The 27,433-nt window shown below is 46.3% G+C and overlaps 1 protein-coding gene across 6 annotated transcripts in view; it reads right to left on the bottom strand.

The window, feature by feature from the left end:
* ATG16L1 (autophagy related 16 like 1) overlaps nt 1-16,638 on the bottom strand; it is a 37,526-nt gene extending 20,888 nt beyond the window's left edge. For 2 of the 6 annotated variants that reach the window (XM_034655417.1, XM_034655418.1), the window contains exons 1-6: nt 16,352-16,637; nt 12,961-13,054; nt 8,813-8,918; nt 8,055-8,128; nt 6,921-7,172; nt 1,837-1,902 (exon numbers count right to left, since the gene is read on the bottom strand). In XM_034655417.1, coding sequence (XP_034511308.1) covers nt 1,837-1,902; nt 6,921-7,172; nt 8,055-8,128; nt 8,813-8,918; nt 12,961-13,054; nt 16,352-16,466 — 707 coding nt within the window. In that variant the 5' untranslated portion in view covers nt 16,467-16,637. Of the gene's footprint in view, nt 1-1,836; nt 1,903-6,920; nt 7,173-8,054; nt 8,129-8,812; nt 8,919-12,960; nt 13,055-13,160; nt 16,286-16,351 lie in introns of those variants that run through there. The other 4 variants (XM_034655422.1, XM_034655421.1, XM_034655419.1 and 1 more) reach the window with 4 other exon arrangements.
* Between the last annotated feature and the right edge of the window lie 10,795 nt (nt 16,639-27,433).

The following is a 27,433-nucleotide window of genomic DNA, read 5'->3' as shown; positions in this document are numbered from 1 at the left end:
ATCCCACCCCCACCGGATACAAAGCGCCTCTGGAATTCACCCCCCCCTTTTCCTGGTTGGGGGGAAGGCAAGTAATTATTTTGGTCTTAATGACCTCCTACCGAGTTGCAATCAGAAGTAAAATAATAAAACGTTAACAACCCAAGCCTTTATCACCTAATGCTCAGACTCCTTAGAACTTGAGAGCAAGATTTTTCCATGATTATTATCCGGATTATGTAAATATATACTTAACTTGTTACCAGGCAAGTTAAACCCAGTCAAAGTAAATTTGTTTTCCTTGGCTATTGATTTTAGAATTCCACGTAACTGACCCCAGTCTAGGCCAGAATATAGGGAAGAACAAAGGCAGGCCTGAAGAAAGAGAACAAGGCTGGCCTTTCTCTTCTTCATGCTTGCAGTTTGGGGGAGTCACTTGTGTCCACCCAAGGGCGACAGCAGAGCAGCAGAGACAGCAAGAGTAGCGATCATGAGCCGTGCCTACGTAAATGCTTTCAGAACTCAACAGACACGAAGACACAGAACCGTGCACAGGCCCAGGGCCACAAGAAAATACCAGGATGTGGCAACTGGTTATCACAACCCTTCAAAGACAGAAATGTCCTTTGACCCAGAAACTCCGCTCTTTGGGAAGCACAGAGATTAAGAACAGGCCTTTACAGTCAGGCACACCTAGGTAAGGTTCGCTCGGCCCCTTTCTATGAGCTCTTGGGCAGCGTGCTTGACCTAAGTCATGTCACACCCAGTCACGTGTTTATGCTGCCGTTGGGAGGCAGACAAATGATGCTTTTGTAAGCTGTCATTTCTAGGTCATTTATTTACTTCCCAGTGTCAGGAAAATACATCTGAGATTTGTTTTCCACAACTGAGAGTATACAAGAAATGTATATATTCTGAACCTAAAGCACGGCCTTGGTATGAAAACCTTTTTTTTCTTATAAATTAATACCTGGTCTGGCGGATGACTCCTCTATGTAAATTCAAACCAGTCCCCTCCATTTATAAGGAAACAATGTTTTACAAACCCAGTACATCAGGGGCGCCTGGGTGGCTCAGTCATTAAGCGTCTGCCTTTGGCTCAGGGCGTGATCCCAGGGTCCTGGGACTGAGCCCCCCATCGGGCTCCTCCACTGGGAGCCTGCTTCTTCCTCTCCCACTCCCCCTGCTTGTGTTCCCTCTCTCACTGGCTGTCTCTCTCTCTGTCAAATGAATAAATAAATAAAATCTTTAAAAATAATAATAATAATAAAAAAAAAAACCCAGTACATCACAATTCTAATACTATATTCCGAAATATTTTCCAGTAGAAAAGGAACACATCATGAACTAGAAGCAAAGGGAATTCAGTCATTAAAATATCCACCACTCTTAACACAAAACTTCAGATCTTGGGGAAGACCCTCCACCCCAATCCAGATCAGGGAAAGTTCCAAACGGATTCAATCCTTCTTGCTCCAAGAGACTGTCGTTTTCACTTAGGCTTCAAAGGTTTGCCCACACCTCCACTCGGTCACACACCAAGAACGGAGAGCAAGAGAAAGAACCCTAGCCCAGCGATACACTCCAAAAGGCCCAACGAGGGGCAGAAAACGGATCAAAGTGTCAAGAGGGAGGCAGCAAGGAGGTCACTCATTCTGGGCTCCCCAGCCGATGAGGAACATAAACGGGAGCAACCTTTGGGGACGTAACCAGTGTGCTTAGTGGCTCCCTTAAATCTTTTAGTTTCCTTTCCACAATCTGTAAAATGGTTTTACAGAAATAAGAACATGATAAAACCATTTTAAAAGCACTAATCAAATGACCAAGGGCAGTTCTGACTGGAATAGCTCTACTTACTGTTCAACAGGTAGAGGTTCCTTCGCTGCTTCTGCAAGCTCTTTCTGAAGCCGGGCCTGCCGCCTCCTATTGAAAAAAGCCCACTAGTTATGTCTGCTTAAAGAAAGCACAGTGTTTCAGGCCTCAGTAAACTAGCAGCTCTCACGACACATTTGATTGTTCAGTGCATCTAAAATAACTGCCCTGGGCAAAGATACCAAAGTCCCAAACCTGCCCCAGTGACATCAGTAATGAACCCTGTTACAAAGGATTTCAGAGCAAAGCCCAGAAGAAGGATTCTGTCATTAGAGAAAGCAGCGAACTAGCAAGGGAGAGGCCTGCCCGTCGTGACCCGGGGCCTCTCAGGACAGAAAGGCGCATCAGGTTTATCCAGGGTCAGTCGCGGTCAAGAGTTGGCTCTCTGCAGCAAAGGCTGACACCAACGTATCTAGAGCATGAATAGTTAACAGTTAAGATTTACTCAGAATTTACTTGTCCCTGATTTGGTATTGTTATTTCCAGGTTTTAAAACTCATTTAATCCTTGTAACATGCTTTGAGATTTAGCACGAGTTTACAGTTAAGGAAACTGAGGTATGAGCTTCTTGAACTGTCAAAACGCACATGGCTTCACCTATCAGGGCTGGACGCAGACGTCTCAGCTGTGGACAATTTTTTTGTTTTTTTAAGACTTACGTATTTATTTGAGAGAGAGAGAGGGTGGGGGAAGGGGCGGAGGGAGAGGGAGTGAGAGAATCCTCAAGCAGACTCCCCACTGACCGTGCAGCCCCACCAGGTCTCTATCCCAGGACCCTGAGATCATGACCTGAGCTTAAAATCAAGAGTTGGTGGATGATTAACTGACTGAGTCACCCAGGCACCCTTTGGCTGTGGACAAATTTTAATGTGGCCAAACAGTCAAGTCCACTATTACCCCTTCTCAGAACAGTTTCTGTCTCTCCCCAAGTCCTAAATTCAGGATCTTCCCCATTTTTAACCTTGGCCTCATTTTCTCTTCCAAGGCAATTTCATCTCTAACTGTGGTGTCACCCTGTACGTGGAGAACACTTAATCCGGAATTCTAGCACTGCTATTAAGCCCCAGTCAAGTATTCTAATGGAATTTTCTGTAAAGCTTCTACCAGTGTCAATTCTCAAAACAGGAAGAAGTCCTCTAGATGGCATATCTGAATCATGGGAAGGATGAGGTTGCAGCTTATACTCTTATTATTTTTTAATTTTACTTTTAAGAAATATTGTATTTATTTATTTGACAGAGAGAAAAAGAGCACAAGCAGAGGGAGCGGGAGAGGGAAAAGCAGGCTTCCCGCTGAGCAGGGAGCCCGATGTGGGGCTCGATGACCCAAGCTGAAGGCAGACACTTAACTGACTGAGCCACCTAGGCGCCCCTATTTTTAATTTTTAAAAAAAATACTTTTTGAGAGAGAGAGCGCGCGCGCGCGCGCACACACACACACACACACACACACACACACACACACGTGGGAGGAGGGGCAGAGGGGGAGAAGGACAAGCAGACTCCCTACTGGGCATGAAGCCTGATGCAGGGCCCAATCTCACAACCCCCTCAGCCACCTATGGGCCCCTATACTCAATTTGATATCTGGAAGATGAAAACTAAGTTTTACAGAACAAATAACAAAGCTTAGTAATTTTTTCTTAGCTGAAATAGATGACCAATGAACTACCTTTGAGGGAAAACCAGAATCTCGGTGTGGGGCATGTAACAACTCATGTAATAGAAAGGCACCTGCTGTAACGGAGGGCTAAACGATAGACCTAAGGTCACAGGGAGGACAAAGCACCTGCAGCACCTCCTTCATTAGAACAGCGTTAAGAAACCACCTTCTTTAACAGTTCAAACATTCCCGGAGTGCATCCGACACAGCAGCCACTGTGCCCGTGAAGACCTACCTCAGCCTAGTGAGGGAGACGGAACACGGAGAGCTACTTCTAAACGTGAAATGTGCCATGCTATCGCTCAGGTAAACAAAGGCTGCTAGAAGCAGAACGTCTAACCTGGGGATCGGCAGGAAGGAGGGAAAGCTTCTAAGGAGTAAGTCTGAGCAAAGTGAAGAAACCCCAGGCTCCGCCTATGCAATCAGATGAGAATACAGCCGGGGGCAAATTCCGAGGAAAACATTCCAAAGGAAAGAACAAGGGCAGACATGTAATATGCCTAGCACCCCATGTTCAATAGGAAGTATTATTCTCCTGTCCACTGTGATGACCAAGGATCCTTCCTTAGCTTAACCACACACCTGCCTGCTTCACCCCTGGCAGGCATTCAACATGCTGCACTGACTTCCAGGTGACCTTGGTAAGTTCACTTCCTTTAAGCTGCCTAAGGAGTCCACAGCATAGGCCAAGCTATTTAACTTAAACATGAGGGGCGCCTGGCTGGCTCGGTCGGTAAAGCATGTGACTCTTGATCTTGGGGTTGTGAGTTTGAGCCCCACGTTGGGTATAGCGATTGCTTAAAAATAAAATCTTAAAAAAAATGTAAACGTGAGACCGAATTAAAAAGGACAGCTCATTTTTTAATATGATAGAAACTTAAAGTTAGAAAATACAGAGAAGTATAAAATGAGAAAATAAAAGCCACAGTCTCACCACGCAGAAATAAACACCATTAACAATATAATTCCCTTTTAATCTTTCGAATTCATTCAAATTTTGGATTATGTCCTATGAAAAGATTTCCTATCTTATTTTCAGTTACATTAATTATATGCATTTTCTCAGGTCACTAAGTATTCCTAAGACGTGCATTTTCAGACGACTTTGTAAAAGTGCACTGTATGAAAACATCACAATTTACTTCTTCCCTGAGAGACTGCTTCTTACTTTTCACTACTACGAGTAACGTGCCATCACAAAGTAATACCCATGACCAAGTCTCAGGACTTGCTGAATCAAGTCCAACAAGTGGGAACACTCTCAGGTCATGCCCAGGTGCCCTTCAGGGGGTGGTGGAATGGGCTTTCCACGGACAACGTGAAGGTGCCTCCCCCCTTCCTCCCAACAGCCCTCTGGGCCAGCTTTCCTGACTGCGTGCACGCCTGCTTTCATCAACTCCCCGTGCCTCACACCTGTCAGTCTGAGGGCTCACCCTGTTCTATCAGCTCCCCATTAGGATATTTACGTGAAAAGCACGTGTCTTCCCTGATTGTTTTTGTGTTTTAAGAAATCTGAGAATTTTATACAGTCCACTTTTTATTTCTAACAAATGTTTAGAAAGTCCTCTTACTATTTAGAAATTTTTCATAAAAAGAAGATAATCACATTTTTTTACTTCTACCTTATGTTTTCAGTTTTTCTACTGATTTTGAAATCTACTTGAATGTATTATTTGGCAGGATTAGTAATCATTATTACTTACAACTCTTTCCTATTCTCATTCTTTTAGATTCCTATTATTCTCAATAATCTTTTCAAATTCCAAACTACAAATATAGGGCTTTAAAATCCTATGTTCTGATCTGTTGACTACTTACTGTCAGTTTTCTCATTGGATTTTCTTGGGCTTTCTAGGCGGATGAGCACGAGCCCCTACACCATCTAGTGGCCTTGCATTCTGTGTCCTATCTGGTCAGAGAGCCAAAATATCGGTCAGAGTTGGAGACAGTGAGCCTTTCCTTCTTCTGTTCCTGGTTTTGATGCATGTGTTAGACTCTGTGGGAATTTTCAACACACATGTTTCCCTCCACCAAGACCAACTCCTGGTGGAAGGGCTCCCTGTTAAGAACACTATCGGTTGTTGGTTGCAGATAGGTGTTTTTATTAAAAGCTTTTATTCCAAGTTTAAGGATTTTTATCAGGACTGGGAACTGAGTCTGAGCAAATGGCATTTTTAGGGTATACTAAAGCGGTCCTATAGTTTATCATCCAAAGTGATAGATTTAATTGATTTCCAGATACACCATCTTTTTTTTTTTTTTTTAAGATTTTATTTATTTATTCGACAGAGACAGAGACAGCCAGCAAGAGAGGGAACACAAGCAGGGGCAGTGGGAGAGGAAGAAGCAGGCTCACAGCAGAAGAGCCTGATGTGGGGCTCGATCCCATAACGCCGGGATCACGCCCTGAGCCGAAGGCAGACGCTTAACCACTGTGCCACCCAGGCGCCCCAGATACACCATCTTTTAATTCCTGAGATAAATCCTAGTAGGATTGCAGTGAATTAAAAAAAAAAAAAAAAGGTACTGGGGCGCCTGGGTGGTTCAGTCAGTTAAGCATCTGACTCTTGATTTTGACTCAGGTCATGATCTCAGGGTTGTGTCATGGAGCCCTGTATTAGTCTCTGCACTGAGTGTGGAGCCTAAGATTCTCTCTCTCCCTCTGCTCTCCCACCCCCATCCCTTGTGCACACACAGGTGCTCCCCCTTAAAAAAAAAAAAAAAAAAAAAAAAAAAGGTACCATTCAATCTGACTTAGGAATTTCACATCTATATTCACGTGAGATTAGACTGTAGTCGTCTTGTATACTAGCAAGAGCCTTGGTATGGGTCCAGACTGTTTTATAAATTAGGAATGGGGAAATTTCGGGGCACCTGGGTGGCTCAGTCGTTAAGTGTCTGCCTTTGGCTCAGGGCGTGATCCCAGAGTCCTGCGATCGAACCCTGCATCTGGCTCCCTGCTCTACTGGAAGCCTGCTTCTTCCTCTTCCACTCCCCCTGCTTGTGTTCCCTCTCTCGCTGGCTGTCTCTCTCTGCCAAATAAATAAATAAAATCTAAAAAAAAAAAAAAAGAGAAAAAAGGAATGGGGAAATTCCAATCTTCTAATTCCGGTTTACCTTCTATTGTTCAAGAATTAGCTCTTCTTGAAACACTGAAAGAATTCACTGGCGAAAATTGTATGGGCCAAAACCTTTATGGGAGGTAATCCTCCATTCAGCCGTAAGTGTTCTTCCAAACTCCAATCTCTTTTACATGCACCACTGTGATTTCGGATTTTCCGAGTGTTTTCCAGCCGGCTCATCCCATCCCCCCTCATCAGAGCTGCCAGGTTTGGTTCGTCTTTTCAGAGAACCAGGCTCTACTTTACTAAAAATGGAAACCAGTACCTGTGGGGCTGATGTCTCACCTTGAATCTTTTTCATTCTCTGCATTTAGGCGATTGGCTTCCTGGGCTTTCTCGGCCATCCACCTTGTGACCAACTCCTGGTTCTCTTCAGTAGTTTTCCTCAGCTTCTCCTCCAAGGCAGTAAACGTGATCTGCAGGGCATCATACTCATCCTTCAGGGTCTGGTTGGCTCTTTCGAGGTCCTGCAGCTTACTGCGTAGTTCTTGGCACTCTGTCTCCAGGTCAGAGATGGTCTGCAAGCATTCTGCAATTCTGAAAGCAGGATGTGGAGAAGAGGAATGGGGCCACTCCGGAGCCCCGTGAGGAGCCAGGACACCTGGCCGGATGCTAGAGCTCTATGAGCGTGGGCCCCCTACAATAACTTCTGCCATCACACCAGGTGCCATGGAGGACTCTTCACTTTTACAAACATCTCATTTAGCCAAGCCCAGCCCCAGTGGTTTACAGGACAAGCCCATCAGGAGGGGAAATACCTAGGGTAAAATTCATCCAGGCGATGAATGACTTGAAAAGCAGGATTTGAAGAAGGAACTTTTGATGCCTAAATAGAGAACCAACAGGGGCTTAAAAGGAGACTAGAAATTCTGCACATTCCGTTGGTTCTATCACTCAATGAGCAAAGATACCTTTCTATGCCTTTAGAGACCCCTGTCTACAGAGCAAAGGAAAAAGGCATAGATAAAACCCGGGCTCCCCTCCAGCTCAAAGGTCCTAGGATTTGGAATCCCAGGCTTCTCCCTGATCAAGAATTATCCTGCCGACAAACTCATCCCTATTCCCAAGGCCCACACACTCATATACCCTGACCCCATCTCCACCACAGAAGATGCCAGCTCTCCTATGCAGTGGTCACAGCGAGAGCCATGAATGCTTCAGGGACACTCACAAGGGCCAAGGGTACTTCCCAGGGGCTTGCTGGGAACCTGGAAGACTGAGGGCACTGTCCTTGCCTTTGCCATCCTTAGAGAAGGTAGAAAAATATCCTAGGCTGCACACGCACAGAAATGACACGCTTGCTGAGTCCCGGGTGGCGACCATTTACCAGCGATCACCACTGGCCCCGCCCACGAGAGTACAGCAATCAGAAAGTGCAACCCCATGACCAGCCCTGGAGGAGGTGTCGTCTCTACTCACTTTGCTTCATTCATCTGCATCTCCCTGTCCTTCTGCTGCATTTGGTTTTTCAGCTCAATCACCCAGTGAGCTAACTAGGGGGGGAAAGAAGAACACCTGCATCAGTGAGAGACTTCAGGACCTCAGCAGGAAACTAAACAACAGTGGGCTGTTTTATCATGAAGAAAGAAAAGGTTCCCTGTAGGGTTGGGCCAAGACACAAGGAAGAAACAAGCTGGGTGGCAGCAAGGCGCAGGAGGGCTGATGGGGATGCTCATGGGAATGATGGGTAATGCTACAGGTCACTGCCAGGTTCCCACTGAGGAGCCGTCTGTCCCCTGACCCCAGCCACTTTTCATACTCTTCGGCTGATTAAATGATCAGTTCAGCTGTATTGATGAGAAACTGCATTTTCTTAAAATTTGCCATCAAATCACCACCCAGGATTTTTTTTCATTCTTTCTAATGAATTTTTCAGAAAATTGTAGGGTTCACTCTCACACACTCTAGGAAGGTACTAGTGAGACCTTCTCTGGAACAGGCAGCAGGTTTCTTTCCTTTGAAGTTTCTCCATTTGTACCTTTCATGCCACCTGGGAGTGTGGTGACCAGCAGTAACCTCAGTGGCTTGCCCTCTTGCTGATGGAGGGAAAGCCCTCAAGCTTTCCTAATGCTGCATTCCCAGAGAGAAGGCAATGCCACATGTACCCAGAACGGCTGCAAATTCTAGCGCAAGCGGGGCCCACAAACAGAGCACAGACGAGGAGCGGCTACCAGTACCTCCCCACGCTTCTTATGTAGTTCAGTCAGCTCTTCTTGGTGTTTAATCCTCAGCTGGGCCATTTCTTGTTGTTGACTATCATTCCAGGCACCATCGTGTCCGGGACTAAGTCCCCAAACCAGGCAGATGAAGGAACGGGCAAAAAAGAGAGGAAAGGAGAAAAAAAACAATCAGACCCCAAACCTCTTCAGTCGGGCAGTGAAACAGGAACCTCAGAATTTTGAACCTGTACGCGACAATACAACCAAGCAGCTCTGTTTCTCTGGGCCAATGTGGTTCTAAGCCACTATAAACCTGAAGTAGAAAGTAGGAAACATGAGACACGTGGTAAAATAAACAACCACACCTAAACCATGGGTCGTGTCGGAAACAAAGCATGGATTCCAGATGAGGTTTAGGTAAACATGGAGGAGACAACAAGGTCCAGTCCCTCGACAAATGTTTGAGTGCCAACTATGTGCCAGGCACTGACCTTGGACCCAGGGAGAAGGCAGTGAACACAAAGCTTTGCTCTCAGGCGACCGATAAACAGTTAAGAGCAGACAGACAACGAATAAGTAAATACATGAGGTCCAGCGGTCAGACGCGCCGTGAAGAGAAACAAAGCAGGGTAAAGGTGGGGATAGAGCAAGGCCTCTGTGGAGGGCACTCAGAGAAGGCTTCTCTGAGAGGACGACATCACTGCAGACTGGAAAAAAGCGTGGCCCCTGGAGGCTATGCGCTCAGGCGCAGAGGGAACGTCATGTCAGAAAGGCCTGGAGGCGGCAGCACAGCTGATGTCCTCGGGAGAAAGTATGAGTGGAGCCCCACGTGCAGGAGGGTGGAGAAAATGGTCAGGGAGGAGGTGGGGGGGGCATGCAGAGCCTCCCAGGCTCCTCTAGGGACCGTGACTGGAAGCCACGGTAGTGGCAGAGCAGAGGTAGAGCAGAGGAATAACTTAGGTTTTAAAAGGATTGCTATGGTTGCTGGGGGGAGAGCAGACTGCAGGGGGGCAGGGGTAGAAATAGGCAGACCAGTTAGTGGGCTGTTACAAAGTCCAGCTCAGCTCAAGGTGGTAGAGTAGAGGCAGTGAGATGTGGTCAGATCCTAGATCCAGTCTGAAGAGAGAGCCCAAAGGATTTGCCTTCTGAGCTATCTGTGGAGTCTAAGAGAAAGGCAGGCATCGATGAGGACTCCAAGGCTTTGGGCCTGAGCAACTGAGAAAAATGCAGGTGCCACCTACGGAGATGGGAAGGCCTAGGGTTTGAGAGGAGGCCTGAAGAGTGCATTGTGGGCACCCAAGGCGGTGTGTGGAGTGGAAACCGGGTGCCAGAGTCTGCCCATCAAGTACAGAGGTCCAAGCTGGAGGCGGACAAGTAGAAGCGGTCAGCAAACAGACATATCTGAAGCCACAGACCTGAGCTCAAGTGCCCTCAAGAGTCGATGTCGTTTTGGAGACTTGGCAGGGGTTTGCATCCATGTCAGAAGTAGCAGGTGACCGAACTGTACGTTTTCAGTTCAGGACCAGGGTTTTGGCTGCAGCTATAGAGGAGAACCCTCCGATGACAGACATTTAAACCACCACCCAGGGAAAGCACAGGATGGAGAAGAGGAATACGCTGGAAAAGTAGGACACCAGCACCCGAAGGGAGGGGGAGAATGGCCCCTTCCCTAGGCCCTATCATAAACAAGAAAGGAAAGGGAACAGTGTGACACTCCCCCCTTACTTCACCTTGATGTCTAAAGGTATTTTTAAGGCACGTTCTAAGCATATCCTAATACCTCATCCTCTGAGGCAACCTAATACTTCCCCAATCTTCGCCCATGAAGGAGGAGCCAAGAGATTAGAAAGTGGAACACACTGCACAAGAAGCCATCCTAAATAAGGCAGAAAGACTAGAAATTATTTTTATCAAATCCTCTTACGTTAATGCAAAGCACTGTGAAATATGCAAATGTAAAACCAGTCCCTTCTCTAAAAAGCTAGCATCAGGTCACTCACTGCATGCCTGGTGCTGCGGATGGACAAGGACTCCGGAGCAGCCACAGTCTAAAGCAGTGGTTCTCAGGATCCCCTAATTACAGGTCAGGGTCCTTACGCCCCCACCACTTTCTGAAATGGTAGCTCTGGTGTGGGGCCCAAGATTCTGCATTTCTAACAATTTGTCAGATGCTGCCATCTAGGAAGCACACATAGAAAATGACTGGAATCTACTATTTCTGTGCTGTAATCTATGCAGAAAGCAAAGGGATTAAAACACTTCAGAAGAGACTCAGATAATTGATCTAGATAAAGCTTTTGAATCACAGACTGTAGTGTTTTAAGAATAACTAGGATGAGACAGACAGAACTTAAGGAGAAACAGACGGGAGAAGGAAACCACCAGGCCCGTCTTCTGTAAATACCCTGATGGCACCACCAAACACCCCACTGAGCTGGTCTCCCCCACTGGACTAAGGGACAGATGCACAGGAGTGTGCGAGTGAAGAATGAACATGCTTGAGTGAGTGACTACCAACAAGGAAGGGCAGGACACTGAGGGGAAAAAGGAATCATGGATGACTTGTGGAAAATAAGGACACCATTAATAGAAACAAGGCAGTCAGGAGGAGAGGCCTGATTGGGGGCTCAAGTTTTTAAGAAAAAAAGGACCTCCAATTAAATTACCATTCCAGTGATATTCAGTCAAAAGAATTCTTGTATTAGTTATAGGACCTTTCCAAGCAAATGAGCTTGACTGACCAATAAAGGATAGAGAAATATCATCACCAAGAGTCTAACTAGATAGAAATAAAATATTTCAAGTTTTCAGTTGACTGAATAATTTAGATGAAAAAGGTAAAATGGCATTTTCTACACCTAAAACTGAGCAGAACACTGCAACTAATATTTTAAATACTACGGTAGGCCTCCCAGGGCCACAGCCAGGAAGGATCTCTTGAATTTATTATTAAGCAAGGACAAAACCTGGGCTGGGCCATCTGTTCCTCTTTCCCATTCTGGTCTGCCATGAGACCAGATGAGGAAACACGGATGGCAGGCAGTTATATAACAGATTAAGCTACAGAGAGAAATAAATTCTGCTATACCTCACATTTCTGGTTTTAAAAAACCCTTAAATTACTACCAACTTGTTTTGACAGCCGCTAAATGTTAGCTGATATGCAAAAAAGTATGTAGATCTACAGCAGTAACGGGGACTGTTCCTGTGTGGACCCTCAATTCAATATGCGAACAGGATAAACATCTGGAAAAAGACAGTAAGACTACAGAATGATTCTCTTTAAACTGTTTTTGATGAAGTCTGACTTTTGGATTTTTTTGGACCTTTTTTTTGGACCAAAAAGAAATACAGTTTACAGGACGCATGGGTGGCTCACAGCCAGTTAGGTGTCTGCCTTCACCTCATGAGGGTCATGATCCCAGGGTCCTGGGATCGAGACCTGCAATACGCTCCCTGCTCCGTGAGGAGCCTGCTTCTCCCTCTCCCTCTGCCCCTCCCCGTTCGTGCACGCCTGCGCGCACACTCTCTCTCACAAATGAGTAAGAAAAAAACCTTAAAAAAAAACTTAAAAAAACAGTTCACATGAACGACCCACACAAACACATCAAAATCCCCATCATGAACACATATGTGCGTATTTAAGGAAACAGTACTTAACCTTTCTATTACAGTGCAGGTATTTCCTAATCTTTAAGAAAAAACAAAGCTTGCTACAACCTGCTAACTTAATTGCACACTCTATTAAAATATGTTGAAAACCAATGAACTTAAAAAGGATCAAATAGACCTGTGTTGTATAAAAAGCACTTTATGTTTATGCACCAGTCAATCCTGTATTAACAAGATCTCTGTAAATCTGTTCAAGAATGCTTACTTGTGTGATTATTTTGAAAAAGTGAACCCAGTAGGCTGAAGGAGGAATTGGCCCGGTTACCCACCTTGAGTGACTTCTCAGGCTTACGGCACCTACTGATCACCCTTTTGGGTGGGCACATACCCTCAAAGAGAGGATTTTAATTACTTGGCTTTACAAGTTCTTATCTGAAAGCAACTGACAAAAACTGGAGCACAGAAACAGTACCTCTCAATTAGAGAAGTGACAGCTGAACTGAGACCCGTTTCAACTGAAGAGACACAAGCAACACAGGATAGTTTCAAAATACCTTATCTCATGCCTGTTGGGGATGTCATGCTTTTCAGCTTGTAGCTTATGGGCCAGCACTGAATGAAGATCTGACTTTTCTAGCAACTTGTTATCTATTAAAAAGGAAAAGAAAAAAATTATTTATTACAACCAATGTATACCTTATTACTATTTAATACCTGATAAATATTTGGACAAAAAAAAAAACAAAAAACAAACCAAACAACCCCGAACAGGGAAGAGCTGGGTAGGTTTCACTTTCATCAGCTGTCAAAGTTAACGGTGCTGCACTTTGACAGCAATCGTAGCAACTGTCCAAAACCCAGGAACATACACTCCTTCAATGCTTCTTAGCCTAAGCACAATCGGCCCAGCCAAAGGAACCTGTGGAAACATGCCTAAAGAATGTCCCCCACTTACCTATCTCAGGAGTCAAAAAACAGAACAAAACAAAAAAAACCAAGCACAATGGAAAAATGAAATGTCATGTACCTCTAAGTAATGCGAAAGAGCTTTACCTCATTATTACACTTAGAAAATTTAATGTTAAATCAAGGCACTAGAGATACAAACATGAATGAGTGTCCTTGACCTCAAGGAGCTCAAGTATAGGAGAGGGTCAAGTATAAAAAGGACAAGAGTGATCTTTACTCATATGCTTGGATGGTTTTACAGGTGAAGATGACAGAGTCCAGGCAGGAGAGGTAGCAGTTATCTGGCAAGTGGACAGAAATGAAAGTTGGAACCAACACATGAATGAGCAGAATGAAAACTTCAGACCTTTTCTTACTGACAATGGTAAAATAACAGATTTTAAAAGCAAGCAGTGACATAAACAGACATTTACTAATAAGAAGTCAAAGATTATTCTGAAGTTCCTTGCCCAGGTGACTGGCTGGAGATGCTAACACGTCAAAGAACACAAGAGCAGAGAACCTAAGAAAGAAAATGAATTTTTTTTCTGAAAGCAACAAACGTGACAGGAAACATGATGCAGGAATTCAAAGGACAAGTAGTTAGGAATGACAGTTACACAGGGACTGGCAAAGTGGGAGGGGCCACTAAGCAAAACAAGAGATTGATCATGGGAAGCTTGCTGAATAGTTACATTTGATGGGGATTGTAGTAAATCCTAAAAGTCTGAGATTAGAACTGCTCTAGAACAAAATTTTGATAGGGTTTATGCTAGTGAATATCGATGTTGGAAGGGCTTTTCTTTCTTCTTAAAGAGAGTCTGGAGTCCCATTTCTCTTTTATATACGGAAATGGAACTCCTGGGCAAAAACAAATATTCTTGACTTACATTAATTTAATCAGTCGGTTTAGCAGAACAGGGAAGTATGGCTCCAACCCTGGGTGTTCACTCACGTCAAAGGGCTCTAATAAGATCTTCAAAATGTCACACCAGAGCTGGGTGCCCTGTGATATTAGGTCTTTCAAAAAACAGGAGGTATTCAAGAGGGACCCTTCCTAATAGTTCCTCTCACTAAAGAGAGGGATCCAGGTGAAGGGAAGCTGCCACCTGTCCTTACAGTCTCTTTTCATCTTTCTCTTTAGGTTCAGAGGCAGGGGCTGAACTTGACTTGCCTGGGAAGGCAAGAGGACAGGAGGGAAGGTGTTCCACAGGCAAAACGGAAGTGAACCCCCAAATGTCAATCGCTGACCTAAAGAAAAAAGGTGAATAGGCGAAGGTTGTCTTGCTCTCCAGCCCCCTAATCCCCTTTCATATCAGTCCGGGATCCCAGCCCCTCGGGGATGCACTATTCATCACAGCTATTTAATGACATATTCCCTCTCCAGGATGATCTTCTTCTGACTTTTCTCCTACATCCTCCCCTCTCCCATCAAAATGACCATTTTTCAATGTAGAAAAATCATTCAACCACTGACAATGCAATTACAGCAACTTCTGTTTATAGACTATTTTGTAGATGGCTTTCAAAGGATTTATACACACAGTTTTTATGAAGCAGGCAGGGCAAGCTTCATCCCTTTTATAGACGCAGCAAACCAGACTCAGAAAAGTAAGTGAAAAGATCAATAAGGTGTGGAGTCAGACTTCCAGCCCAATGTGACTTTAAGTGTATTTTAGCTTCTAAGACAAAGCATTCAATAAACAACTGACCACCTGAATTTACATAACTCACGTGGGAAAGGCTTTCTGGGCTTTGGGCTGTGAGGATCTCTTAGAGTACAAGGAATTAGCACAACAGCCACATCATCTCCCTTCTCTTCCCATCTTTCTTAAAGAGGGTGGCTTCAGTGAAAGTAAGGAAGGATCATTTCTTTGGAACCCCGTGAGAAAAACAAAATGCAAAAGTTAGGAGCCATGAAGTCTGTGTTCAAATCCAGGCTCCAACATGCATCTGCTATGCCTCGCCAAAGAAGTTTCTGAATCTCTCTCAGCATTAGTTTCTTCATGTGTAAAAAAGGCGAAAGGACCGCTTCATAGAATTTTCGAGAAGATAAAGTGAAATAACACATGCCGCATATTTACCAAAGCACTCAAACCACTCTGCACATTAGAAATATCTGGGGAACATCAAAAAACACTCATTACCAAGTCTCCCCCTTATATACTGCAACTTAATTGGTATGGGCTTTCTAATGTTTAAAAGATCCAGGTGATACTAATGTGCACATCAGTTTGGGAACCACTGATTGAGCACGGTCAGAATTCATTAACAGGCGACTATTACTTTCAATCTCATCATCAACATTAACTCCAGACTTTTGTCAGGCTTACTTCAAGGGGGTAGAGGGAACCCTAGGACCGAAGAGTGCCCATTTCTCCCCACAAATGTGTCATTCACCAGTTATGTAAAATTGGGGAAGGGGAAAGGAAATGCTCACGAGGACTCATCTAAGGGTACGAACATTTTTGTACTCAAACCGCAGACAGGGGTGGGGAGAGATGAAAACCTCTTTCATACTGAAGTTTCAGTAACGATGTCCCAACCAAGAGTAGGGCTCAAAATGCGTACCAGTTAAAGAACACCAAGCTGGAGTAAAAACGAGAGGTCTGAGGAATCAACGGCTGAACATTTCATTATACTAAGAGAACAATGTTAATTACGCGAGTTAATGCTTTAAAGTCAGTGACCGTTTCAATAACGCGAGGCCCAAAACGGGACGTTTCTGGAGCCTATTCAAATACACAAGCATTGATGCTGGGATTACAAGCACGAACGGTGCCTGACCACGAAGAACACACAATATTGTAAAGAAAGCCCTCTAATGTCAAAGAGAGTACGATCCAAAAAAAAAAGCATAGGGCGTCCGCCTCGTAGGGTTTGTGGGTCCGCCGCAAAGCGCGCGGGCGACGCCAGGGGTCGGCCTCCGGCTCCCGCCGGCGCCGCGTGCTGCTGCGGGGCCCGCCCGCCCGCTGCCCGGGCCCGCCCGCCGCTCACACTGCAGGATGATCTCTTCGAATGCCTGCCTCTGCAGCCGATCCCGCCGCCTCAGCTCCTCCGAAATGTGGCGCTTCCAGCGGGGGAAGTCGGCGGCGCGGAGGCCCGACGACATTTCGCGCGATGCCCCGGCGCCTTAGCGCCGCCAATCCGAGTAGGGGCTGGCGGCCGCGGGCCGCAGCATGGGCGACCAGCGGACGCCGGGAGGCCGGCGGCCCAGAACTCACGTCCACGCACAGGCCGCCTGCGATGCCGTCTGGGACGTTTTCCGGCTCCTGCCGGAAAGGGTTTTGGTCAGGGCCGGAAAACCCGCCCCCTCACCCGACGGCTTACGCCGCACGCACGCGCGTGATCGGTGGCGCTGCAAGGCGCTGGCTAATGACGCCCTGCCGAGGCCGGAAGCGCGGGGAGTAGAGAGGCGGCCGCTAGGAGGCGTGCGGGCTACACCGGAGACTTGGCTGTCCGCGGGAAGGGGACAGGGAAGGAGCCGCTTGTCAGTTCACGTTTCCTTCGCAGCCTTCCCCCGATTTATATTTTTCTTGGCCTGCCTTTCTTTTCTTTATCGCCTCAATTTACAAGCAGAAGTGGGGGCCACTCCCCACACAATAGCTGAGTCACCCTAGATGAGTGGCAATCTTGCAAAGCCTCAATTTCCTAATCTGTAAAATGGAGACCCTAATGATACCCTCCTCACAGGGTTGCCGTGAGGATTGAAAGGAATAACCTATGTAGTGCCGTAAGCGCTATGCCGGGTACAAGCCTAACTTCACCCAAAGTCTGTCGGCTTTATAGTTTGGCAAGAGTGTCCCATTGCCCTTGGGGATAGGTTTTTTTATACAATGAAGAAATGGAACACTTAAAGAAAAATGTGAATAGAAGCTTAGAAATTACCTATGACTTTTCACAGTAAATGGGTTCTTAGAAGGTAATCTAAGGGTGGGGACATAAACAGGACATTGAAAGAGCAAAAGGACAGTTTGCCAGTAGAAATTGAAGGTGGTCCATGGAAGAGAGACTCTTGAGAAGATGGCATTTGTCGACTCAGTAGAATGGAAATGGTCTGTAATAGAATCATCTGAGCTCCACTTACCTTGATAAAGTTAGTGAATTTACTGCATGAAAATGGAACTGGACGAAGTAGGAGGCCAGAGGAGATGAAAGGAATATCAGAGCCTGACTTCTCTTCCTGTGTGGCTCAAGTCCAGTGGAAGCTTCTTCAGACACAGATAAAAAAGCCTTTCCTCTCCTGCGTAGCCAGGGAGTAGGTCAGTCAGGCTTCTAGAGCTGTAGTTAAAGGCACTTCATTGGCAGTCAGTACTGAGTGATCTGAAATTGTGGGAAGCACTAGGAAGAATCAGAAATAGGAGAGACTTTCTCACACACTGAAGAAAACGAGAGCAGTTTTCTGAATGTCACCAGAAATGCCCCCAAATGTAACAGTAGTATCAACCTCAAAAGACCATAGCATCACATAGCATCAGATCTTGACAGTTGAATGTGCTAACTTTCCAGACAAGATTATGAGTAAAACATGCTAACAAATTTGCAGAACCAGCGATTCCACTTGTAGAAATTTGTGTTGAATATTTGGACAAATGTCTATATACAAAAACATCTGTCACAGCATAGTTCATAATAGTGGAAAATAGGAAACTGTATTTTCAACAATAAGAGATAGGTTAAATTACTGTATACTTACTGTTCAAAAAATGTTCCTAATAAAAACAGTGTATGGTGTAAATCTAATTTATGTAAAAGAAGTGCATGCTTGGCCCTTCATAGGCAAAATTGGCCAAATGAATAAAAGATATAATTTCTAAACTAAGGGTACTAAGCTCTGCTAAGTGTACCCTCTCCCTAAGCCACCAGCTTTATCTAGTACGCTGCGGCCACCTTGGACCCTTTCACTCCCTTCCACCCACCATACTCCATCCCATAGCAGGGCGCTTGGATTCCTTGTGCTTCTGTTGTGCACACTCTTCCCTTCTGACTTCGAGTTAATTCCTACGCATTAATTCTCAACTCAGTAATCACTGCCTCACAACCTTCAATGACAGACCTTCACAACCAGGTCAGGTCTCCCTACTACACACTTACCTCTCCTTTATAGCAATAATCACAGTCGTGGCTTTGCATAGTTATATCATTTCTTGATGAAAGTGTGTCTCCCCACACCAGACTCTGTGAGGCAGGAGCTGTGTCTCTTTGGCTCAACACCATAGCCTGCAAGAGCATGAAGCTTGTTACATGTTAGGTGCTCAGTAAATGCTGGGGTTTTTAAAAAAGATTTTCTTTCTTTATTTATTTGAGAGAAAGAGAATGAATGAATAAGAGGAAGAGGAAGAGAATCCGAAGCAGACTGCACTGAGCACAGAGCCCAACATGGGGCTCGATACCAGGACCCTGAGATCATGATCTGAGCCAAAACTGAGTTGGACACTCAACCGACTGAGCCACCCAAGCGCCCCAGTAAATGCTGTTTAATCAGCGAATAGAATATATGAAAATACTGATAGTATTAACTCAGGGCAGTGGCATTGCTGGTGTGTTTTGTTTTAATTTGAGTATAATTGACATGTGCTTTTATTTTATTGTATTTTTTCTATATCTTATATGTGTTTTCTAATTATTACCCATTACACTTGTACTATATATGCAAGAAAAAGTTATAAGAATGAATGTGTATTTATAAAACCATGTATTCATCTGGGTGCTGAGCTCTGTGGGAGATAACTAAGAAGCATGAAAGTTTCCACAGTGTTCTAGCCCATGAGCTCTTCTGACTACCTCACACATTGTAATTCTTTTTATTCTCCTAACAACCCTACTTGGTAAGCTTACTGTTAGCTCCTGTTACCATCTTCATCCTTATTTACAGATGAGGAATGTGAAGCACAGAGAGGCTAAATAATTTGCTTGAGGACACCTAGCTGTTCAGTGGCAAGACCGGGGTTCACACCCAGGCTCCCGACTCTAGCAGCTGTGCCCTTAACCACTGTACTCCATTGTCTTCCAGCTGATACTGCAGTTTGGCTTGACTAGACTACGTAAAACAGAGAATAATTTGAAATCATATGTAATTAATTCCTAAATTAGACAAAAAGGAAGGCATCCTGGTAAAGAGCAGTCTGATATGGAGGCCTCAGGTGTATTCCCAGGACCTTGATGGGAATGGCTGGATGGGGATGAGTAAGAGAAGGGAGGAGGAAATGAGGTTGTCTGAATATTCTGGAGACAGATAATGAGTCTTAGCAGAAAAGTTTTTAGTTTTGCTCTGGTTAGTAATGAGTGTTTAAAGAATTCATCATGCTTTCCTGGAAAGCAACATCTATGAAATGGATTCTGACTGCCTCTAATGGATGTAAGGTGTAAGAAAAATATTCCAAGATTCTTGTAGTAGTGTGTTAAGCAGCGCAAATTTGCTCACGGAGGAGTGGAAGAGGCATCACTCACCAAAGAAGTTTCTCTGTGCAAAGTTTAGTATCACTGAAGCAAAGTATAACCAGATTTAACATAACAGTTAAAAACTTCCCAGAGACTTTCACCCTAACCATCAATGCCTACGTACCTCATCTGTGAGGTCCTCTAGTGCTGCTCCAATTCGGCAGACTTCAAGTCCAACTTTCAGACGACAGTCCTCTTTCCTCTGGTCTTTCCCCTTTAGGTCTTTCTGATTCGTTTTATCTTTCAATGGACAGTGTAAACAGTTGAGTCCTAGTGTGGGTCTGGCACAGGGGTGAGACCAATGTGAAAGACAGAGGGCCCAGGCTTGGATCCCGGTCTAGAGCTCACTTTTCAGGAAGGGAGATCTGAATGTACATTATTTAAGGAATATAAAGTAAAAATGAGGGGCGCCTGGGTGGCTCAGTTGGTTAAGCGGGTGCCTTTGGCTCAGGTCATGATCTCAGGGTCCTGGGATCGAGCCCCACATTGAGGCTCCCTGCTCAGCGGGGCGCCTGCCTCTCCCTCTCCCTCTGCCCCTCTTCCCCTCCTTGTACTCACACACGCTGTCTGTCTCTCTCTCAAATAAATACATAAAATCTTAAAAAAAAAAAAAGTAAAAATGGGTTGGCCAGGAGGCCGTGCCAGGGAGGTTTGACTCTTCTGGTTTTTTTCCTCTTATTCTTTTTAAAAATATAATTTCTTGGTTTTTTTTAAACCACTGTTGATCTTTAATTCTTTACTTCCACACCTTTTCAACTCTTTCCAAAATTAGATCACTAAAAGTGAAAGTAAGCTAAGTTAACCATGTTACTGTGTTAATTGTCTATTAGATAAACATAGTAGCTGCTAGTAAGCCAAAGGATGACCAAGTAATCAACCAACATAGGTTTTCAGACCTCCTAATGATCCCTCCAGATATTGCTGTTTTATGACAGTAATCATGATTCCTTATAGGCATGTGTTGCTTAACATTTTTATCCCTTGGTTTTTCTTTGTTCTATTTAGTGTGTGTTTGCCTATGTATGGATACTATGAGAAAATTTCATCAGAAAGAATCCCTAGATTCTTTTTTTTTAAAGATTTTATTTATTTATTTGAGAGAGAGAGAGACAGCCAGCGAGAGAGGGAACACAAGCAGGGGGAGTGGGAGCGGAAGAAGCAGGCTCATAGCGGAGGAGCCTGATGTGGGGCTCGATCCCATAATTCCGGGATCACGCCCTGAGCCGAAGGCAGATGCTTAACGACTGCGCCACCCAGGTGCCTCAGAATCCCTAGATTCTGCACCCAGACTAAAGCACATGCAGGTCCCATCATCTACTCTCTGTATATGTTGACACTCAGATTTCATATTTTAACAATGGCAGTGTCTGAGGTGGGTATTAGCCTTATACCCCAACACAAGCTTTATAGCAAAGCTCAATTTTCCTAGAGGAAGTCCTTGTTATCCCTCCTCTGTGGTGGCAGCCAAGTACTGGAATGGTGGCTGAGCATTTGGCATAGCCCATCTAACAAGCTGGGACTATGACCCGTGGCTAGAGAGTGTGTTTGTGGGAAGTTAGCTCCCTTGGTTTGCTTCTTCGATCTTTAAAGAGATGTTTAAATTTCTCCCAGACACTCCTGCCGTCTCCTACCATGAATAACAGCCAAACTTTATTGAGTGATTTTTACATGCCAGGGACTGTGCTCTACCTGGTCTAACTTCTTTCTTTCTCACCCTACACGATGCAGATGCTGTTCATCTTTCCTTTTACAGGTGCGAAACCGACACACAGAGGTCAAGTAGTTGTGCATGTCACAGAGTTAGGAAGAGGCAGAGCTCGGATTTGTTCGAGGAAAACTGACACCCTGACACCTGAACGAACACCCCCCCCCATTTAACCATGCTGCTGTGGTACATGTCAGCACATTAGGGTTGTGGCTGTTTTTTTAGGATGAGTATCAGAAGGCTATTTTTTTTAAAGATATATTTATGTATTTTAGAGGAGGGGAGGGGCAGAGGAAGAGGGAGAGAGAATCCTCAAGCAGGCTCCCTGCTGAGCATGGAGTCTAATGCAGGGCTTGATCCCAGGACTCTGAGATCGCGACCTGAGCCGTAACCAAGAGTCCGTCGCTTCACCGGCTGAGCCACCCAGGCACTCCCAGAATGCTTTTAATGACAGGCAATAGAAGTGCAACTTGAGCTTCCTTAAGGGAGAGGGAGGGGATATTCGGATCCAGGGTGTTGCAGAGAGCTGGCAGCGGGTGGGGATGTGGCTGACACCAGGATCGGGGGAACCAGGATGCAAGTCCCATCAGAATGCTCAGCCCTTGGCATCTACTTCCCTCCGTAAGTTGCCACTTCCTTTTCCTCTTGTCTGGCAGCTGGGCTTCTTTTGTTTCTCAGTCCTCCCACCCAGACAGTGAAGACGTGGCCCCTCCAACGGCCTGTCAGTACAAGCAAGCCTGGCACCTCTGAGCCCCAGTTCTAAACTCCTGGGAGAGGACGCTGGTGGGCTAGCAGATGCCCATGTCTAATTATCGATGGGGCAAAGGGATGGCATCAGTCTTCCAGGATGGCTCCCCCCAGGTGGAAGGGAAAGGATGGTTCTCAGAAGAAGGGAGACATAGGACACAACTTCTGTTCAGACAGCCCAGCCCCCCTTCTTTTATGAACGGATTCTGCGCTCCTGACTACATTCATGGCATTTCCCCGTCCCTCCATGCCACAAATTGGCCCCAGGAATGGGCATAGAAACCCTTGCCAATCACTGTTCTGCACAGGAACTTTTAAACCGGATCTGGGAGAGAGGGGCCCTTTTCTCCTTTGGGTAGGAAGTCTGGGGATATGCGTCAGGTTCCACTGGTCGCCATGTCTCCTCCCATGTGTCATGAAAAGCTTAGTCTGAAAAGAAGATGGGGCAATCACACAAGAGGAGGAGATGAGAAACTGAGAATCTTGATGGTACTGGAGCCCCTAGTTCCAGCCACTCCTGAAACTAACCCGTCCCTATTCTCCTCCCAGTCTGGTTACTTGAACCAATACATCATTGCATTTTACTAAAGCTGGTCTACATTGTTTTTATTTTTTTCATTTTTGAGAGAGAGAGAGAGAGGGAGCATGTGAGCAGGGAGGCTGAGGCAGAGGGAGAGAGAGAATCCCGAGCAGGCTCCACACCCAGCATAGAGCTCAGTTCAGGGCTCGATCTCACAACCCCAAGGTCCTGACCTGAGCCAAAATCAAGAGTTGGATACTTAACTGACGGAGTCAAGCACGTGCCCCTACATTGGGTTTTTATTTCCGCTTCCCATCCAAGAACCCTGAGTAATAATGCATCATACAAGCCCAAGAAAAGTCCAGGGCTGGGCAGGCAAAATGGTCAGGCCCCCACAGGTGGGCACGAAGCCAGGGTTTTCCCCTTTATAATCTTGACAAACACACTGCTCATCTCACCAAGCACTTTTGGTGTGAATCAGCACCCCGTTTCCAGGCTTTTGGGGAAAAGTGCCTAGATCGGAAATCTCCTGAACTTCTGAGTGAGTTAATCTCTGTTCTAAATAATAGTATTTGTCAGTGAGAGAAAAATGTTCATAACCCAAAAGTTACAATTAGAAATATTAGAATAGACCTGGAATACGGGAAAATACTGTTGCCATATGGTGGAACTATTTTCTCTTCCCCCTCCACGGAAAGTGAAGGGAGACCATTTCCAGCGGCACCGTGGGAGTGACTCACTGGGTATTAATAGCTGTGTGGAGCCCCTCCCGACACTGCCTTGCTGTGCACTAGAACGTCAGAGAAAGCGGGTAGCGGTGGACTAGGATTCTGACGAAGTTAAGAAGTAAATATTGCATGTCATGAGACATGGATCTTTGCTGAGGTATCAAGACCTTATGTCTTAAAAAAAACCAAATGTTGAAATAGCCCTCTGTTCTGCAAATCCCAGGGCCCAGGCACTGCCTCGGGGAGGAGACCCCCAAATTAAGAGGAACCAGCCAGGGACACAGTGTCCAACAGGGACGGGGCACAGGACTGGCCACTCTGTGGTATGTGACTCACTTTCATTCCAGCATTTTGTCCTGCACCTCTTCTTTCCAGTAAGGAAATTTTTCTATCCCATCATGTGCACTGGACCTCGGGCTCTTAAGCGTCCCCACAGTCAAACTGCAGAACTCCCTTAGTCTCGTCAAACACTGCACGCGGACAAATGGCTTCTCTAGCCACCGGGGTGACCCCAGCACTGCCCTTGCTTCCTAGGAGGTGTGGGGCAGTCCAGTCCAGGGCAGAATGATGGAGCTTGGGAATGCCACTCAGGATCATGGAATGTTCCATTGTCCTTCCCTGCAGGTTCCAGTGATCCAGTCCAGCCCGTGCAGAGTCTGCCATGAGCTGGAGATTCAGAAAGGGCTCCTCTGGTCTCTCCAACTCGCCTCTGAGGTCTCCCACAGCCCAGGCCCTGTCCTAGACCTTGGGGGTGGCACCACTTGACCACACCCTGGCCGGCAGAGTGGCCCCCACCATCTGGTCCAAAGTCTCTCTCTGTGTCACTCTCTCCGTCTCTGTCTCTTTCTCTCCCTCCCTCCTTACAGTTTCTTTAATCCTCTTTACCTCTTCTCTCTCAAAGCCCCATCTCCTTGGGTCCAACTTGACCTCCACGCCCGTAAAGGTTTTCAACCCTTCTCAGCTCCATCTCACTTAGGAGTGTGTGTGTGTTGGAGTTAAGAGTAAGGGACCCCTCTGCTGTGTTGGGGACTGGGGTTGTGGGGAAGCATCTCACAGATCTTTGATTCTTCCTGGGGACTCCCCTGTGACTTGTTAAGCTGTATCTTGTCCTTGCAGGTCTATTACAGAAGCCCTGCCCCCCCACCAGCTACTTTATCCTTAAATTACCAGTTAAGCTATGGTCTGCAGGTGTGTAAGCCTGAGCGTCAAGGACTAATTTGCACTGGGAATTAGGACAAGCAGCCTTAAGTCAGTACTCTGGTGTCACCCAGACTTGCCTCTTCTGTGCAAGCAACAGAAACCTTAACCTGCACTTTAACCCAGGGGTCGGCAGCATACGGCCCACCTCCCAAACCTAGCTCGCCTCCTGTTTTTGTACAGCCTTCAAGCAAAGCAGTTTTTGCATTTTTAAACTAAAGAAGGACCTAGGTGTTAGCCTTTGAACTCCTGCCTCTCAGCTCTCCTGCTGGGGACAAGTAATCGACTAACGACCCCAGCAGCTGTGCTCTGAAGCCACCACCACATCCAAGCTGTCCATGCGACCCTCGGACGCCCCAGCCAGTGACCAAGCACAGCAGGGGAGCTCCTGAGATACGGGAGACTCATCTTCTGACTTTACCTCCGGAGCGCTGTCATGGACTGAATGTGTCCTCCTAGAATTCATGCCTGACAGCCCTACCCCCCACTGTGTTGGTATTTGGAGGCGGGGCCTTTGGAAGGTCATGAGGGTGGAGCCCTCCTGAGTGGGATTAGTGCCCTTTAAGAAGGGACACCTGAGAGGGGCCCCTGGCCGGCTCAGTCAGAAGAGCACGTGACTCTTGATCTCAAGGTTGTGCATTTGAGCCCCGTGTAGGGTGTAGAGATTAGTTACATAAAACTTTAAAAAATATATTAAAAAAAAAAGAAGGGGCACCTGAGAGATGATCTCTCTCTCCCCATGGCTGTCTGCAAACCAGGAAAAGGCTCTTGCCAGACATAGAATCTCTGGAAGCTTCATCTTGGACTTCCCAGCTTCCAGAACTACAAGAAATAAATGTCTGCTATTTAAAGCCCCCACCCCCAGTCTATGGTATCCTGTTATTGCAGCCTGAGCTGACGAAAGTAGACACCCCGTTGGCCCTGAGAAGACCAGCCTTGCCCAGCGCCCCTACCATCTTCCCCCACAGGCATCTCCCTCAGTACATTTCTCACATCTAGTCCTCCTTGTCCTGTGCTGCTCAGGGAACCAGAGGATGAACCCAAGTACCACGAGAAGGCCGGGGAAGGAAGGAGCCGCCAACTCTGCTGGACACATCTGAAGGGTCCCGCCCCTCCCCAAGTCCACTTCTCTTTCCCTCTGGTAATATCATGTGTCTGGTGCCTATGATTCTCCCACGTCACTGGACCCTCTACCACTCTACACTTTGCACCGGCCATGGACGCAGACCCGAGCGGGGCCACGTTCCATTTGCAGGGGTTTGAGTTTGGGGAGCAGGACCTCGGGGTCTGGAGCAGCCATGCCAAGACGAGGCCAAGCCAGGGAGGCCAGGAGTGGGCAGAAGAGCTGTCTGTGGACAGGAGCAAGGAAGAGGTGGGCAGAGGACGTGTCCAGAGAGAACAGGGCCCAGGATGGAGCTGCCCTCCACCCGACAGCCCCGTTCCCAGCTCCAGGGTCTGCTCTTCCCCAGCTAGTTTCTCTTCTTGTAAGCAGAGAGCCTTGACTAAAATGGAAATTTAGAACTTTAGAGCAGGAAAACCCCTTAGATGTAATTCCATTGCAGAGACTGAGAGCAGAAAATGCCCGCCCTGTCCTGCTTGCCTTTGCCAGGATCTGAGGAAATGAGTCGCTGTACGTCCCGGAAGAAGCTCAGAGCGCTACTCCAGGTCCTAGATGGTGGTGTGGTGGGGGGAGGACTCCTGGCAGAGGGAAAGGGGCCTCTCTGTGCCCTTTCTCAGGCCCTGACTCATGACCGTGGAGGTGACGGCCCCTCGGGCCGCAGTGTGGGGGCGCTGCCTGTCCTATCGGCCACAACCCACGGTGACCTCGCAGGCAAGGCCAAGAGGACGGGTCTCCTGCATGGGGGTGAGTGAGTGGAAACTTCTCTGCCCCTCCCCCCAGCGATCCTGTATTCCCATTTGTGGTGATTTCACAACCTGCTTAAGATTGATGCGTAGGGATTTGCTTTACCTTCCGGTGACTAAACAGCACATTTCTATTAATTTTTCCAAAGCCCATGAAGTCTGGCTGGATGTTTATGTGGGGTCGTAAGGGAAGGCCTCTGCTGCTGAAGTACCACCTTCAAAAACTGGAAACTGCCAGCAACTTTGTAAGCAGTGTTCCTGCTAAAAAATGAAAAAACAGAAAACCCATATGGCTGGTTTCAAAAGACCTCCCTTCCCTGAATTTCAGATTATTTTGGTAGAGCAGGGTTCCAGTAGAGTTCTAACTCTAGCAGGTCAAAGATTATGAGGATAGCAAAGTCCCTGAAAACAGCTGGCCGCCACACGCTCTCCATCAGCCGTCACCCCTGTACCTTCCACCACACTGTAGAACGTTCTTTGTGTCCACGTTGTCACCAGTTCTGGTAGTACAATAGAAAAAAAAATGTGCACTAGTTTGGTAGATGATAATCGTATCTGTCGTTTTATTTTGCATTTCTTTGGTAAAATTGAACATTCTCCTATTTGCGTATTCACCATCCATTCTCTTTGGGCAGTATATCTGTCTACATTCTTTGCCCATTTTGTCCAGGCGAGGAGTAAACAATTTCCTATGTGTTGTTTGGGGGGAAGGCTGGGAAGAGTTGATTTTTTAAAAAAATATGTTTTTCAGGATTTGTCCAAGATACCTTTTTTTTTGTCAGGCAGATAGAATGTGGGTATCGACCTGGAACCCAAGTTCTGAGAGCACGCGTCACGAAGCGTCCTCCCAGGAAGCTGTGAACATGCTTCAGTTATTG

Source organism: Ailuropoda melanoleuca, chromosome 2 (genome assembly GCF_002007445.2).
Source record: "Ailuropoda melanoleuca isolate Jingjing chromosome 2, ASM200744v2, whole genome shotgun sequence".
NCBI classification, from domain to species: Eukaryota; Metazoa; Chordata; class Mammalia; order Carnivora; family Ursidae; genus Ailuropoda; species Ailuropoda melanoleuca.
Note: the sequence above shows the minus strand (reverse complement) of the source record. Positions and strands in the feature narration are given on the sequence as shown.